This window comes from Heptranchias perlo, chromosome 12 (assembly GCF_035084215.1).
Source record: "Heptranchias perlo isolate sHepPer1 chromosome 12, sHepPer1.hap1, whole genome shotgun sequence".
Classification (NCBI taxonomy): Eukaryota; Metazoa; Chordata; class Chondrichthyes; order Hexanchiformes; family Hexanchidae; genus Heptranchias; species Heptranchias perlo.
In genome coordinates this window covers 69,907,713-69,923,771 of record NC_090336.1, presented here as the reverse complement: position 1 = coordinate 69,923,771, position 16,059 = coordinate 69,907,713, and the positions used below count along the sequence as shown (strand labels likewise).

Here is a 16,059-nt window from a genome sequence, read left to right as displayed (position 1 = left end):
CGAATGATTCGTCTCCACTTTTCCCCCTCCCCTCTTCCCGGCCATCCCCGTTCTCGGGGACACTGATCCCAGCTCTAGCGTTGTGGCTAGCGTATAGTAACTCAGAACCAATAAGGTATAGAAGCTAAAACTTTCCAAACTCACTGAGCCGTTGGCGACCTCCCCACCCCTCTTCCATCCGACTCCGTTTTTATCTCCGCCTGCTGCATTCCCCCCCGGAATAATAAAAGAGAGAGGTCGTATTGATATAGCAGCGTCCTCAGGAGATCCCAAGAGCTGGTCATATCCAATGAATTGTTCGACGGGTAAATGTGGAAGCCCAATTATAACACAGCACAATCCCACAAACAGCAAAATGAGAGAGAGAGAGAGAGAGAGAGATGTTGGTCAGGTCACTTGGAGAGCTCCCCACCCCTCTTTTGAGTGGTGACACCTGAACAGGTAAGGCAACGTCCTGGGTTTAACATCTCATCCAAATATTAGCCATCTCTGGCAAATAGGAACATAGGAATAGGAGTAGGCCATTCAGCCCCTCGTGCCTGCTCCGCCATTTGATAAGATCATGGCTGATCTGTGATCTAACTCCATATACCTGCCTTTGGCCCATATCCCTTAATACCTTTGGTTGCCCGAAAAGCTATCTATCTCAGATTTAAATTTAGCAATTGAGCTAGTATCAATTGCCGTTTGCGGAAGAGAGTTCCAAACTTCTACCACCCTTTGTGTGTAGAAATGTTTTCTAATCTCGCTCCTGAAAGGTCTGGCTCTAATTTTTAGACTGTGCCCCCTGCTCCTCGAATCCCCAACCAGTGGAAATAGTTTCTCTCTATCCACCCTATCCGTTCCCCTTAATATCTTATAAACTTCGATCAGATCACCCCTTAACCTTCGAAACTCCAGAGAATACAACCCCAATTTGTGTAATCTCTCCTCGTAACTTAACCCTTGAAGTCCTGGTATCATTCTAGTAAACCTACGCTGCACTCCCTCCAAGGCCAATATGTCCTTCTGAAGGTGCGGTGCCCAGAACTGCTCACAGTACTCCAGGTGCGGTCTAACCAGGGTTTTGTATAGCTGCAGCATAACTTCTGCCCCCTTGTACTCCAGTCCTCGAGATATAAAGGCCAGCATTCCATTAACCTTATTGATTATTTTCTGCACCTGTTCATGACACTCCCCTCAGTGTGGTACTAAGTTGTCAGTGCTCAGGACCTGTATTCGGGGTTGAATCCCCAACCATCGGACTCTGAGGTGGACCTGCTGAGCCAAACTGACAGTAAGGGCCTGCTTGATACTCCCTAAGCATTCTGAGAAAGAGTGCTCAAGTTTTTGCCAATGTATTGAGAGTGCGCACGTGCGCAGGAGACTTGCCATGTTTCTTTGCCCAGATTGTGCAGATTTCAGACATAAAATGAGCAAATTACACGTCCTTAAGTGCTGAGCATTGTTCTGCACGCAATCCGTTATGACAACAATCTGCCAAATTGCAGCAAAGTTTAATGACTCCATGAAGTCATTTGTCTTTCAGAAACTTTTTTTCATTGCAATCAAGGGCTTGTGCAGTAGGAGTGTACAGAAAACTGAGGGAAGCCAGATGTCCATTTAATACAAGTAAAGTGTACAAACAATGATTGTATTGAGCTGTACACATCACTATGTTTAATGGGCCCTCCTGCTCCGGTGTAGAGTTTTGTTACTGTACGCCATGGTTGCGGTCAATTTCTGAACCGTTTTGTTACGTTAAGAACGTAGGATGAAAATCGACCGAGGTCCACGTAGTTCACCTTCTAGCATCCCGGTAGTCACATCGTACAATGATGATTGAGTTGTTGACTAATCATAGCAATCAATCTCCATCAATGAGTCTACAACAGACCCAGACATGAGGCGAGGAAAGCCCCCAGTGGTGGAGAGCATTGGGAACCAAAGTCAGCTGTTCCTCCACTCACCACACGTCATGTCTCGAATTACTCATACGCTCGATCCCAAAATGTACATTTTCTGAAAGAAATCCATCCAATTTGCATTGGAATGAATCAACACTTCCTCCTTCGACCCTCTCCCCAGGGAGCCCGTCCCTTAGATTGATCGCTCACTCACTGAAATATCGTTTCCGCAGATTAGTTTGGATTTACCTCCCCTTCACGAGCAGGCCGCGCCCCCTGGTTTTGCTGTTCTGGACAAGGTGAAGCAGCCTGTCATGGTCTACGTTATCTAGACCCGTTAGAATCCTAAAAATCATATTCGAAACCGTCTGGTCCCTTTTTGGGCACACTCCACCCAGTTCAAACGGCCGGTACCTCACACTTTAGGTAACTTGACCTAAAATGAATCCTTCTCTTGCTCCACATGACCCCTGGAGTTCATAGTCAAGGAAGGTGAAAGGTTGCAACAGGCAAGATCTGTGACCATTGAAATAAATCTTATACCAGATACAGTTAAACTTTCTTCATTCTTAATTCTTCTTTTATTTTTTGAACCCTCTTGGCACTGACCTGGACAGGCGGACAATTTAACCATCGTGGAACTGTGGTCCATTTGCAGCAAAAACCTTACTGTCGGGTCAGATAGAAACAGTGGGGCAGATTCAGCCAGACTGCCCTCCCTCCTTAGATGGGGATCTGATGTTTTTTTTAATTTAATATCCTTGTGGATTTAAAGGCCAGAATAAAAATTGATACTCCGTGAATTTCTTTTTTAACCTTTCCAATCTTTCGCCCTCTTAAGTGTTGGGCGCTTTTATCGAGAAAAAAAAATTGCAACGAGGAAAAAAGCACGGAAGGACTTTAAAGTAAGGATCTGTAAATAAATCTGACCGTTTTATCGTATACTCATCGTTAATGTGTCTTTTAATGCAGTTCCTCGTACCTTGGCCGTAGTTTAGAAATGTCCTTCTGTGTATTTTTGTGCTATCTTGTTTTTTTTTTATTCGTTTGTGGGATGTGGGCATCGCTGGCGAGGCCGGCATTTATTGCCCATCCCTAATTGCCCCTTGAGAAGGTGGTGGTGAGCCGCCTTCTTGAACCGCTGCAGTCCGTGTGGTGAAGGTTCTCCCACAGTGCTGTTAGGAAGGGAGTTCCAGGATTTTGACCCAGCGACGATGAAGGAACGGCCGATATATTTCCAAGTCGGGATGGTGCGTGACTTGGAGGGGAACGTGCAGGTGGTGTTGTTCCCATGTGCCTGCTGCTCTTGTCCTTCTAGGTGGTAGAGGTCGCGGGTTTGGGAGGTGCTGTCGAAGAAGCCTTGGCGAGTTGCTGCAGTGCATCCTGTGGATGGTACACACTGCAGCCACTGTGCGCCGGTGTTGAAGGGAGTGAATGTTTAGGGTGGTGGATGGGGTGCCAATCAAGCGGGCTGCTTTATCTTGGATGGTGTCGAGCTTCTTGAGTGTTGTTGGAGCTGCACTCATCCAGGCAAGTGGAGAGTATTCCATCACACTCCTGACTTGTGCCTTGTAGATGGTGGGAAGGCTTTGGGGAGTCAGGAGGTGAGTCACTCGCCGCAGAATACCCAGCCTCTGGGGCAGACTATGAGTGAACAATTGAAGGAGGATCTGGGTGGGGCAGTGGGTTACCCAACTGGCCTTTCACCTCTAGGACCTGGATTCAAATCCAGCCGACAACAATAGGATTCCAACTGAGTATGGGCAGGTCCCAGTGGGCACAGACCTATGGCCCAAACCTGCCCCTAATTGGACGCTAATTAAAAATCAGAATCAGACAGGCCAAAGGTGAATTAAAACAAGAAAAGGTAAAACACCACATGGGGTATTAGGGGGTGCTTTTCTGAAGTTGAGGTTCAGAGGAGGGTAGGGTTGCCAACTCTGGTTGGACATATTCCTGGAGGTTTCATCACCTGACCTCCCACCTCAAACCACCCCTTCCGCCATTGTCCAGGCGCACTGCTTTCCCACACCAATTGGAAAGGGAACTGACTATCCATTAACCAATTGGATTAATCTTGACTGTTCGTGAGATAGCCTCTTCTCCCCATCTCCAATATTTTTATAACTAATAAATGAAAGTGTTTTAAAGAAAATGAAAAAAAAATTACTTTTTTGTTAGTGCCTCTATGATTTTTCTCCTGGGCTTTGCTCGCAGCACCGTCCTGGAGATGAATCTTCAATTCCTGGAGGCTCCAGGACAATCCTGGAGGCTTAGAAACCCTTGTGAAGGGAGCTTTGCTCTGCGGCAGGGCTGTGCTGTACCTGCCCTAGGAGTGATTCATGCTGACACCGAGCTGCTGAAATGGGAACTATTCCATTCCCTAATACCGAGATCCATCAGACCATCAGACCATAAGAGATAGGAGCAGGAGTAGGCCATTCGGCCCCTCGAGCCTGCTCCGCCATTCAATGAGATCATGGCTGATCTGATTTTTACCTCAACTCCACTTTCCCGCCCTTTCCCCATATCCTTTGACTCCCTCGCTGATCAAAAATCTGTCTAACTCAGCCTTGAATGTATTCAATGACTCGGCCTCCACAGCTTTTTGGGGTAAAGAATTCCAAAGATTCGCGACCCTCTGGGAGAAGAAATTCCTCCTCATTTCCGTCTTAAACGGGCGACCCCTTATTCTGAGACTATGCCCCCTTAGTTTTGGATTCCCCCATGAGGGGTAACATCCTCTCAGCATCTACCCTATCGAGTCCCCTCAGAATCTTGTTTGTTTCAATAAGGTCTCCTCTCATTCTTCTAAATGCCATTGAGTATAGACCCAACCTGCTCAATCTTTCCTCATCAGCTGGGTGAACATGATATAATCTACAATTTATGTTAAAAAAAAGTCAAAACGGTGCCATTTCTAATTTGGTGATCCAGCCTTTGGAGCAGGTATTGTAACCAAGGTAAGTTCAGATGGACGGTAAAAGATACGATGGAAGTATTTGAAGAAGAACAGGGAGTTCCCCGCCCAGTCTCTTGGCCAACTTATCTCTCAACCAGTACCCTCAAAAGCTGTTTCATCAGTTACTGATTGTGGGATCCTGCTGTGCATCAATCCCCTACACGGCAACAGTTACTGCACTTCGAAGATATTCATTAGATGTGAAGCTGTTTGGGATGTTTGAGAGACGTGATGAGACGCTATGTAAACGCAAAAGTCATTCTTTTTATTTGATGTCTTAAGGCTTGCCTCTTAAAGGGATTAGGTACATCTGGGCTGTTTGCTTATCCTTGAAATCTGCTACAGTCCTACAAACCTGAAAGGAATTGTTTCATTACTTGGACAAAGTATGAATTATGGTCTGGTCTTAACGAATGGTTTCAGGCTTCCCTGCAGCTCTTTGAAGTTCAGCCAGATCTCCCACTTTCAGGGGGCAATGTAGTCATGGTGACAGCTTAGACGAGCCCAAGTCTCTGGGAACATAGGAACGAGAGAAGGCCATTCAGCCCCTCGAGGCTACTGCTATTCTATTACATCATGGCCGATCTGTATCTTAACTCCAGCTACCCGCCTCGGTTCCGTAACCCTTAATACCCCTGCCTAACAAAAATCTATCAATCTCAGTTTTGACATTTTCAATTGACCCCCAGCCTCAACAGCTTTTTGGGGAAGAGAGAGTTCCAGATTTCCACTCCCCTTTGTGTGAAGAAGTGCTTCCTGACATCACCCCTGAACGGCCCGGCTCTAATTTTAAGGTTATTCCCCCTTGTTCTGGACTCCCTCCACCAGAGGAAATAGTTTCTCTCTTTTTGCCCTATCAAATCCTTTAATCATCTTAAACACTTCAATTAGATCACCCCTGTGAGCAGTTCTGGACACCGCACCTTCGGAAGGACATATTGGCCTTGGAGGGAGTGCAACGTAGGTTTACTAGAATGATACCCCAACTTCAAGGGTTAATTAACACAAATTGGGGTTGTATTCTCTGGAGTTTCGAAGGTTAAGGGGTGATCAGATCGAAGTTTATAAGATATTAAGGGGAACGGATAGGGTGGATAGAGAGAAACTATTTCTGCTGGTTGGGGATTCTAGGAGTAGGGGGCACAGTCTAAAAATTAGAGCCAGACCTTTCAGGAGCGAGATTAGAAAACATTTCTACACACAAAGGGTGGTAGAAGTTTGGAACTCTCTTCCGCAAACGGCAATTGATGCGAGCTCAATTGCTAAATTTAAATGTGAGATAGATAGCTTTTTGGCAACCAAAGGTATTAAGGGATATGGGCCAAAGGCAGGTATATGGAGTTAGATCACAGATCAGCCATGATCTTATCAAATGGCGGAGCAGGCACGGGGGGCTGAATGGCCTACTCCTGTTCCTGTGTTCTCATGTTAATCTTCTATACTCAAGGGAATACAAGCCTAATCTATGCAACCTGTGCTCATAATTTAATCCTTTAAGCCACGGGTATCATTCTGGTGAATCTGCATTGCACGCCCTCCAAGGTCCAAACATCTTTCCCGTGGTGCGATTCCCAGAACTGAACGCAGTGCTCCAGATGGGGTCTAACCAGAGCTTTATATAACGGCTCCCTTGAGACAAAGACCAACATTCCATTCGTCTTTTGAATTCTTTTTGGTTCCAGTCCATGAGCTTTTAATGATTTCTAGCATGATGTCGGCCAAGGTTTGAAATCTCCTCGGTCTGTGCAATGTCGATGCTTCGGAAGAACCGTAAATTCTGATAATATTTATTTTGCGAACCTTGGGATGAAGATCCCAAGCAAACAAATCACCGCTGTGCAGGATCAAGGTGGGATCATTTCAGGAGATTGCTGTCCTGGTGCAGAGCTGGACGGTCAGCCGCAGAAGTCAACGGGCCCCGTCGGAATATTCTGTCTGCCCAGACCACACGTGTTGGGAATCTGGGTGCAAAATTCCAACCCCCTCCGCGGGGTTTTCCGTCCGTTGAAACGGATGGACAGAGAATCCTTCAGATCACCACGTCCGATGTTCCGTTACGCACTCCTAGCAATGAAGCTCTGTAGCGTAAGTTCATAGAACTTAGCCTCCTCTTTTGTCACTGCTCTTACGACGATCGCAATTTGCGTTGTTTGGTTGACGAGCAGAAACTTTATTCAAAAGCCAAACTTTCCCAAATGGTTTGCCCTCTTAAAACGTAAGAGAAACTGTGAAACGAGAAAAGCCCATCGAGTCCATTCCCTCCAGTTCATCGTCATGGTGTCCAACGAACCCAATCCAAAATTCCTAAATTCGGCTTTCAGATAAATTCTCTGGCGTGGACACATCATTTCACTTTGAATTGATACCCATTCACTTCGATATCCCAATACTTAAGAACCGGGAGAGGGTGGGCCATTCAGCCCCTCGAGCCTGTTCCACCATTCAATCAGATAGAATCATAGAAGTTTACAACACGGAAACAGGCCCTTCGGCCCAACATGTCCATGTCGCCCAGATCATGGCCTTTGCTCCCTATCCCTTGATGCCCATACCCAACCAAAATCTATCATAAGAAACATAAGAAATAGGAGCAGGAGTAGGCCAATCGGCCCCTCGAGCCTGCTCCGCCATTCAATAAGATCATGGCTGATCTGATCCTAACCTCAAATCTAAATTCATGTCCAATTTCCTGCCCGCTCCCCGTAACCCCTAATTCCCTTTACTTCTAGGAAACTGTCGATTTCTGTTTTAAATTTATTTAATGATGTAGCTTCCTGGGGCAGCAAATTCCACAGACCTACCACCCTCTGAGTGAAGAAGTTTCTCCTCATCTCAGTTTTGAAAGAGCAGCCCCTTATTCTAAGATTATGCCCCCCAGTTCTAGTTTCACCCATCCTTGGGAACATCCTTACCGCATCCACCCGATCAAGCCCCTTCACAATCTTATATGTTTCAATAAGATCGCCTCTCATTCTTCTGAACTCCAATGAGTAGAGTCCCAATCTACTCAACCTCTCCTCATATGTCCGCCCCCTCATCCCCGGGATTAACCGAGTGAACCTTCTTTGTACTGCCCCGAGAGCAAGTATGTCTTTTCTTAAGTCTTCAGTCTTGCAAATTTCAATGACTTCCCCCCCCCCAAGTATCCACAGCCTTTTGGGGGAGAGAGTTCCAAATTTCCACCACCAAAATAATCTACGTTCTGTGTAAGGATAGCTTCAGACCTGCAGGATGAATGCAAAAATAAGTGTTTTATAAATGCTTCCTCTTGGTAATTAATTGGCAAAATTAATCGCTAAATGGCAGATTCTGTTATTTAATGGAGGAACGACAAAACTAACGAACAAATGAAGCAATTCCTTTCAAGATGCTTTGGGGGTGATTCTGGGACCAGGAGCTCCCGCTGGAAGAGCAGGACTCACGGCGGGGGGGAAATGGCGGTTCGCACGTCGCGATTTTCGGAGGGGTCCTCTCCCGGGAGGACGGACTCTTCTCCGGCAGCGCCCGCTCGCGGAATCGCCCGGTTTTAATTTCCCTGTTTGTGGTTTCAACTTGTAATCTTTGCTTTTTGCCCACTCCGATCTCCTCCTCCTCCTCCTCCTCCCCACTCTTCACCCGTGGTGCCATAGAGGAAATGTATAGGAGAAGGCTAAAAGACAAACGTAAGCTTTCATGTTCTCTTTGCGGAGTTGGGGAGCGAGGGGTGAGCGGGTTCCGGGCGGAGGGGTCGGCACGTCCAGTGGCGAATTGGCGGCCGCATTTTATCGTAAATGTCATCGGCCTCAAACTGTTTTGCAATTTTGCTGCTACTGTGTTGAGTTTCATCAAGCAGACAGACAGTAGAAGATCAACATTGGTTTGGGGTAAAAATGGACCTCATTGCACCATTCGGTCCCAAAAACAGAGAGGGAAAATCCCCTAAACCCACATAACTAAACCTAACATGGTTTATTCCAGGGTACAATAGTGCAGTGGTTATCATAGAATCGTTACAGCGCAGAAGGAGGCCGTTTGGCCCATCGAGTCCTCAAGAGCAATCCAGATAGTCCCACTCCCCCAGCCCTCTTCCCCCGTGATGTTACAGAGGCCTAGACTGAGAATCCAGAGATTAAAACCAGAAAATGCTGGAAATGCTCACCAAGTCAGGCAGCATCTGCGGAGAAAGAAACAGAGTTGACGTTCCAGGTCGAAGACCTTTCGTCAGGACGGCAATTAACCACCCAGAGGACTTGAGTACAAATCTCACCATTGAGAACTTGAATTGTGTTTTAACAAATCTGGAAATAATAAAGCTGGTAGCAGTAAAAGCAAACTTCTCCTCAACTGGTTCACTGATGTCCTTTAGGGAAGGAAACCTGCCGTCCTTACCAGGTCTGGGCCTACTCGTGACTCCAATCCCACACCATCGTGGTTAACTCATAACCGTCCTCTGAAATGGCCTAGCAAGTCACTCGGTTGTATCAAACGGCCACACCATCACCACCTTCTTGGGTCAACTAGGGAATAAGAACATAAGAACATAAGAAATAGGAGCAGGACTAGGCCAATCGGCCCCTCGAGCCTGCTCCGCCGTTCAATAAGATCATGGCTGATCTGATCCTAACCTCAAATCTAAATTCATGTCCAATTTCCTGCCCGCTCCCCGTAACCCCTAATTCCCTTTACTTCTAGGAAACTGTCTATTTCTGTTTTAAATTTATTTAATGATGTAGTTTCCACAGCTTCCTGGGGCAGCAAATTCCACAGACCTACTACCCTCTGAGTGAAGAAGTTTCTCCTCATCTCAGTTTTGAAAGAGCAGCCCCTTATTCTAAGATTATGCCCCCCAGTTCTAGTTTCACCCATCCTTGGGAACATCCTTACCGCATCCACCCGATCAAACCCCTTCACAATCTTATATGTTTCAATAAGATCGCCTCTCATTCTTCTGAACTCCAATGAGTAGAGTCCCAATCTACTCAACCTCTCCTCATATGTCCACCCCCTCATCCCCGGGATTAACCGAGTGAACCTTCTTTGTACTGCCTCGAGAGCAAGTATGTCTTTTCTTAAGTATGGACACCAAAACTGTATGCAGTATTCCAGGTGCGGTCTCACCAATACCTTATATAACTGCAGCAATACCTCCCTGTTTTTATATTCTATCCCCCTAGCAATAAAAGCCAACATTCCGTTGGCCTTCTTGATCACCTGCTGCACCTGCATACTAACTTTTTGATTTTCTTGCACTAGGACCCCCAGATCCCTTTGTACTGCAGTACTTTCCAGTTTCTCGCCATTAAGATAATAACTTGCTCTCTGATTTTTCCTGCCAAAGTGCATAACCTCACATTTTCCAATATTGTATTGCATCTGCCAAATCTCCGCCCACTCACCCAGCCTGTCTATATCCCCTTGTAGGTTTTTTATGTCCTCCTCACTCTCTACTTTCCCTCCCATCTTTGTATCATCTGCAAACTTTGATATGTTACACTCGGTCCCCTCCTCCAAATCGTTCATATAGATTGTAAAGAGTTGGGGACCCAGCACCGACCCCTGCGGAACACCACTGGCTACTGGTTGCCAGTCCGAGAATGAACCATTTATCCCAACTCTCTGCTTCCTGTTAGATAACCAATCCTCCACCCATGCCGGAATATTAATAAATGCCGGCCTTGCCAGCAATGCCCACGTCCCGAGAATGAATAAAATAAGAACTTTATCAGTCAGTGGGTCTAATGAGAAGTGCACAGAATTGCCTGCACATGATCTCCCAAATATGAGTAAACGTCTCTGAATCCCACATGATAATAAAACAAAAAACAGAATTTGATCTGTCCAGTCACCTTGAATCATCGGCTCCTGAATAAACCTTATTTTTAAGGCAGGTGTAGACTTTATTCTCAGTATAAAGCTGAGGCAGAAAGGAAAGAGAGCAAAGCACGAGGTTTAAATGAAAAATTCATGAGTAAGAAAATTAAGACCAACTTTGCAATGCAAATCTAGTACTCGTATTTAAATTGCGAGACTAATTCTTTTTTTGTGCTTGCAAAAAACTTTGTAAAAGTTTCTCCTTCTCCAGTTTCCTTTCCCTCTTGCTCTCTTATCTGGTGTTTCGCTCCGTGACAGTTAAAACTGTTAATAAATGTTCCCGATGGCTGGGGAGTCCAGAACCAGGGGTCACAGTCTCAGGATACGGGCTATGCCGTTTAGAACCGAGATGAGGAGAAATTTCTTCACTCAGAAGGCGGTGGACCTGTGGAATTCTCTACCTGGGGAGGCCAAGTCACTGAGTATATTTAAGAAGGAGCTAGATAGATTTCTAGACACAAAAGGCATCAAGGGGTATGGGGAGAGAGCGGGAATATTGTATTGAGATAATCAGCCGTGATCGTATTGAATGGCGGAGCAGGCTCGAAGGGCCGAATGGCCTACTCCTGCTCCTATTTTCTATGTTTCTATGTTAAAAGTGCATGTGCTGCTGTAGAGTCTTGAAGTTCGCTGCGCTCTTGCGATGCAAACCGTTGGGAGTTTTTTGGGAAAGTTGATGGATCTCCTGAAAGAGTTCTTCAAAATTAGATGGGGGTTTTAGGCAAATAGTAAGTGTTTCTGCTGATTGGCAAGACAATATGAAAAGGGACATGGGGAGCAAGCAGGAGAGAGGGATTAGGCTGGCTGGGTCATGCGGAGAAACAAAACAACAGCACAGGCTCGACGGGCCAAATGGCCTGTTACTGTTGCTGTGCCCAGAACTGCTCACAGTACTCCAGGTGCGGTCTAACCAGGGTTTTGTATAGCTGCAGTATAACTTCTGCCCCCTTGTACTCCAGTCCTCGAGATATAAAGGCCAGCATTCCATTAGCCTTATTGATTATTTTCTGCACCTGTTCATGACACTTCAATGATCTATGTACCTGAACCCCTAAGTCCCTTTGGACATCCACTGTTTTTAACTTTTTACCATTTAGAAAGTACCCTGTTCTATCCTTTTTTGATCCAAAGTGGATGACCTCACATTTGTCTACATTGAATTCCATTTGCCACGGTTTTGCCCGTTCACCTAATCTATCTCTTCTACGTTTACACTTTGGCTTCCTGAGTGGGACCAGACTTTCCTTGTGATGGTTGCTGTCTTTGGCATTGGTTGCTTAGTGGTTGCAATGATTAAGAACATTTTAATAGCGCAGTCCATTAAAAGGGGAAAACCTTTACAATCCCACTGAAGTCTGACGAGCCCCTAAGTGCTGCACTTCCCCTGTTCTTTCCTCACCCTTCGATGATCCCTCACGTCCCTGCCATCCAACTCCCGCTTGGTGGGAGGAAGCCCCAACAGGAACTGTACAATCACTGGACGTGAAGGGCCTCCCCACTTCCTCATCGGTTGAATTTTCACACCTCCTCCGAATTGTCACCGTCTCAAGTGCAAATTTATTAAAAGTTTTTTGTTGGCCCCTAAATCTCAAGCCAACGTGGTTCCCCTGGCATTTCATTTCTCTTCTTGCTGGCCAGTTTCCATCGATGCCGCAGCTGCTCGAACTCAAACCTCCCGCTGGGCGTGTTATCATTGTATCTTCGGGAAGATGTCCACGACTTGCACATGCAATGGAACCCTTAAAGTGAACCCAAAGTGCCTGCCTTTTTGAGAACATCTGAATCCCACCTCAAATATGGCTAGACAGTAGGACCAGGAGGAGGCCATTCAGCCCCGAGATTCTGTCCCACCATTCAATTAGATCATGGCCAATCTGCACCTCAACCCCATTTACCCATATTTAAGAACAGGAGGAGGCCATTCAGCCCCTCAAGCCTGTTCCGCCATTCAATCGGATCGTGGCTGATCTGTACCTCAACTCCATTTACCCTCCAAATCCCTCGATACTCATACCCCCAACAAAAATCTATCGACCTCAGTCTTGAAAGCCCCAATTGACCCGACACACTCATCCTTTTGGGGAAGAGAGTTCCAGATTTCCACTGCCCTTTGTGTGAAGAAGTGCTTCCTGATTTCACTCCTGAATGACGTAGTATGCCCCCCTCCCCCTCCGCCTTGTTCTGGATTCCCCCATCAGGGGAACATAGTTTCTTCATCATTTTAAACTCCTCAATTGGACCACCCCTCAAACTTCTATATTCAAGGGAAAACAAGCCAAGTTTATGCAGCCTGTCCCCTGCAATCAATTGCCGTTTGCGGAAGAGAGTTGCAAACTTCTACCACCCTTTGTGTGTAGAAATGTTTTCTAATCTCGCTCCTGAAAGGTCTGGCTCTAATTTTTAGACTGTGCCCCCTACTCCTAGAATCCCCAACCAGCGGAAATAGTTTCTCTCTATCCACCCTATCCGTTCCCCTTAATATCTTATAAACTTCGATCAGATCACCCCTTAACCTTCGAAACTCTAGAGAGTACAATCCCAATTTGTGTAATCTCTCCTCGTAACTTAACCCTTGAAGTCCGGGTATCATTCTAGTAAACAGAAATCGACAGTTTCCTAGAAGTAAAGGGAATTAGGGGTTACGGGGAGCGGGCAGGAAATTGGACATGAATTTAGATTTGAGGTTAGGATCAGATTGGCCTACTCCTGCTCCTACTTCTTATGTTCTTCTGTTCTTATGTTCTAAACCTAAGCTGCACTCCCTCCAAGGCCAATATGTCCTTCCGAAGGTGCGGTGCCCAGAACTGCTCACAGTACTCCAGGTGCGGTCTAACCAGGGTTTTGTATAGCTGCAGCATAACTTCTGCCCCCTTGTACTCCAGTCCTCTCGATATAAAGGCCAGCATTCCATTAGCCTTATTGATTATTTTCTGCACCTGTTCATGACACTTCAATGATCGATGTACCTGAACCCCTAAGTCCCTTTGGACATCCACTGTTTTTAACTTAAACAAGTTTGTAGTACAGAAGGGGGCCATTCGGCCCATTGTGTCAATGCTGGCTCTTTGTAAGAGGAATCCAAAAACTATTCCCATTGCTTCACTCTCTCCCCATATCCCCTGCATCATCCTCTGCTTCAAATTCTATCCGATTTTCCCACAATGGTCTCTGCCTTGACCACTCCCTGTGGTGAATCATTCCATGTTCCAACAGCTTTCTACATAAAGACATTTCTTCTGCCCCTCACCTCTCATTTTAAATTTTAGACTGATGGTCCCTGGTTGCTGACTCCCCAACCAAAATCATGTTATTATTTGAATAGCACCTCTTAGCATTCTCTGCTTCAATAGAAGCAGTCCCAGTATCTCAAGTCTCTCCTCATAACTATGGGTTCCCACCTCTGGTATCATCTGAGTGAATCTACACTGCACAAGCTCGATGGCTATAAGGGACCAAAAGCAGAGAGTAGTGGTGAACGGTTGTTTTTCAGACTGGAGGAAAGTATACAGTGGTGTTCCCCAGGGGTCAGTATTAGGACCACTGCTGTTTTTGATACAAATGACCTGGACTTGGGTAGAATTTCAAAGTTTGCAGATGACATGAAACTCGGAAATGTAGTAAACAATGAGGAGGATAAGTGAGGAGGTGACGAAGGAGATAATCTCCGAAAGCTTGTGATTTTAAAATAAAACTGTTGGACTATAACCTGGTGTTGTAAGATTCCTTACATTTGTCCACCTCAGTCCATCACCGGCATCTCCACATCATGAGGAGGATAGTAACAGGCTTCAGGAGGACATAGACAGACTGGTGAAATGGGCAGATGAAACTTAACAGGGAAGTGTGAAGTGATACATTTTGGTAGGAAGAATGATGAGAAGCAATATAAACTAAATGGTACAATTTTAAAGGGGGTGCAGGAACAGATAGACCTGGGGGTGCACGTACACAAATCTTTGAAGGTGGCAGGACAAGTTGAGAAGGCTGTTAAAAAAGCATACGGGACCCTGGGCTTTTTTACAGAGGCATGGAGTACAAAAGCAAGGAAGTTATGCTAAACCTTTATGAAACACTGGTTAAGCTGGAGTATTGTGTTCAAGGCTGAGCACCAGACTTTAGGCCAAGGCCTTATAGGGGGTGCGAAAGAGATTTACTAGAATGGTACCAGGGATGAGGGACTTCAGTTATGTGGAGAGACTGGAGAAGCTGGGATTGTTCTCCTTAGAGCAGAGAAGGTTAAGAGGAGATTTGATAGAGGTGTTCAAAATCATGAAGGGTTTTGATAGAGTAAATAAGGAGAAACTGATTCCAGTGGCAGGAGGGCCGGTAACCAGGGGACACAGATTTAAGGTGATCGGCAAAAGAGCCAGAGGCGACATGAGGAAACATTTTTTTACACAGCGAGTTGTTATGATCTGGAATGCGCTGCCTGAAAGGGCGGTGGAAGCAGATTCAATAATAACTTTCAAAAGGGAATTGGAGAAATACTTGAAAGGGAAAAAAGGTACAGGGCTATGGGGAATAAGTAGGAGTGGGGGAGCTAATCAGATAGCTCTTTCAAAGAGACGGCACAGGCACAATGGGCTGAATGGCCTCCTTCTGTTCGGTATCATCCTATGTATGATTTCGACAATTTGATTCCCAAAACTGCAGTTTAATTGCGGCCCGACCATTGCCTTGTAGAGCCCACTAGGTGCTGGAACGTCCAGGGCTAAACACCTTCCGCAAGAGCACGGGGGTGGGACAAGATTCAAGATAAAATTATAAACATTACCTCCGCGCTCTGGCTGCCCAGGCCCGTCGTTTCACCCGACGTGCACCGTAATCGTGAACCGGCCAGCCCAAACGATCGCCCGCTTTGGGTGTGGTTTGCTGGACATACACGGCACCCATCCCAACTGGTGGGAGTAACGCAGAACATGGCCACCATGGAACCCAAACTTGATCGTCCAAAAAGATGACGTTTCAACATGTCAGTTCGGTCAAAAGGAATACACAACCAATCAGCATGGAGTTATAACGTTAATATTGTATTAAATCTAGTTATAGTTTATCTATTCAACTCCCACCAGAATCTGTTTGGTTTGGCTCGTGGAACTTAACCCACTGGCAGAATGTCATCTGTTGGATATTGTCCGTTGATATTGGCCCTCGTCTTGCATCTTCATACTAAAATGCTGCCCGTTTTATTTCTGCACTTGCATTAGTTTAACCCCTCGTCGGACCTGCGCGGATTAAGACAATGCGCGTTGCTTGACTGCTTCATTAACCAGCGCTGGTTCTAACTCACTAATCAGGCTGCACGATCGCGCATTTGTTAATTGGCATTAAATGTTTCACTCGCCATTTAAATGAAAGATT

The 16,059-nt window shown here is 45.9% G+C and overlaps 1 protein-coding gene across 10 annotated transcripts in view; it reads left to right on the top strand.

Moving 5' to 3' along the window:
* ppfibp2b (PPFIA binding protein 2b) overlaps window positions 1-16,059 on the top strand; it is a 270,248-nt gene that overhangs the window by 190,911 nt on the left and 63,278 nt on the right. For 9 of the 10 annotated variants that reach the window (XM_067994225.1, XM_067994223.1, XM_067994222.1 and 6 more), the window contains one exon: window positions 8,478-8,510. The exons of the other annotated variant lie outside the window; for it this stretch is intronic. In XM_067994225.1, the coding sequence (XP_067850326.1) occupies window positions 8,478-8,510 (33 nt within the window). The remainder of the gene's footprint in view (window positions 1-8,477; window positions 8,511-16,059) is intronic. 10 annotated transcript variants of the gene reach the window in all.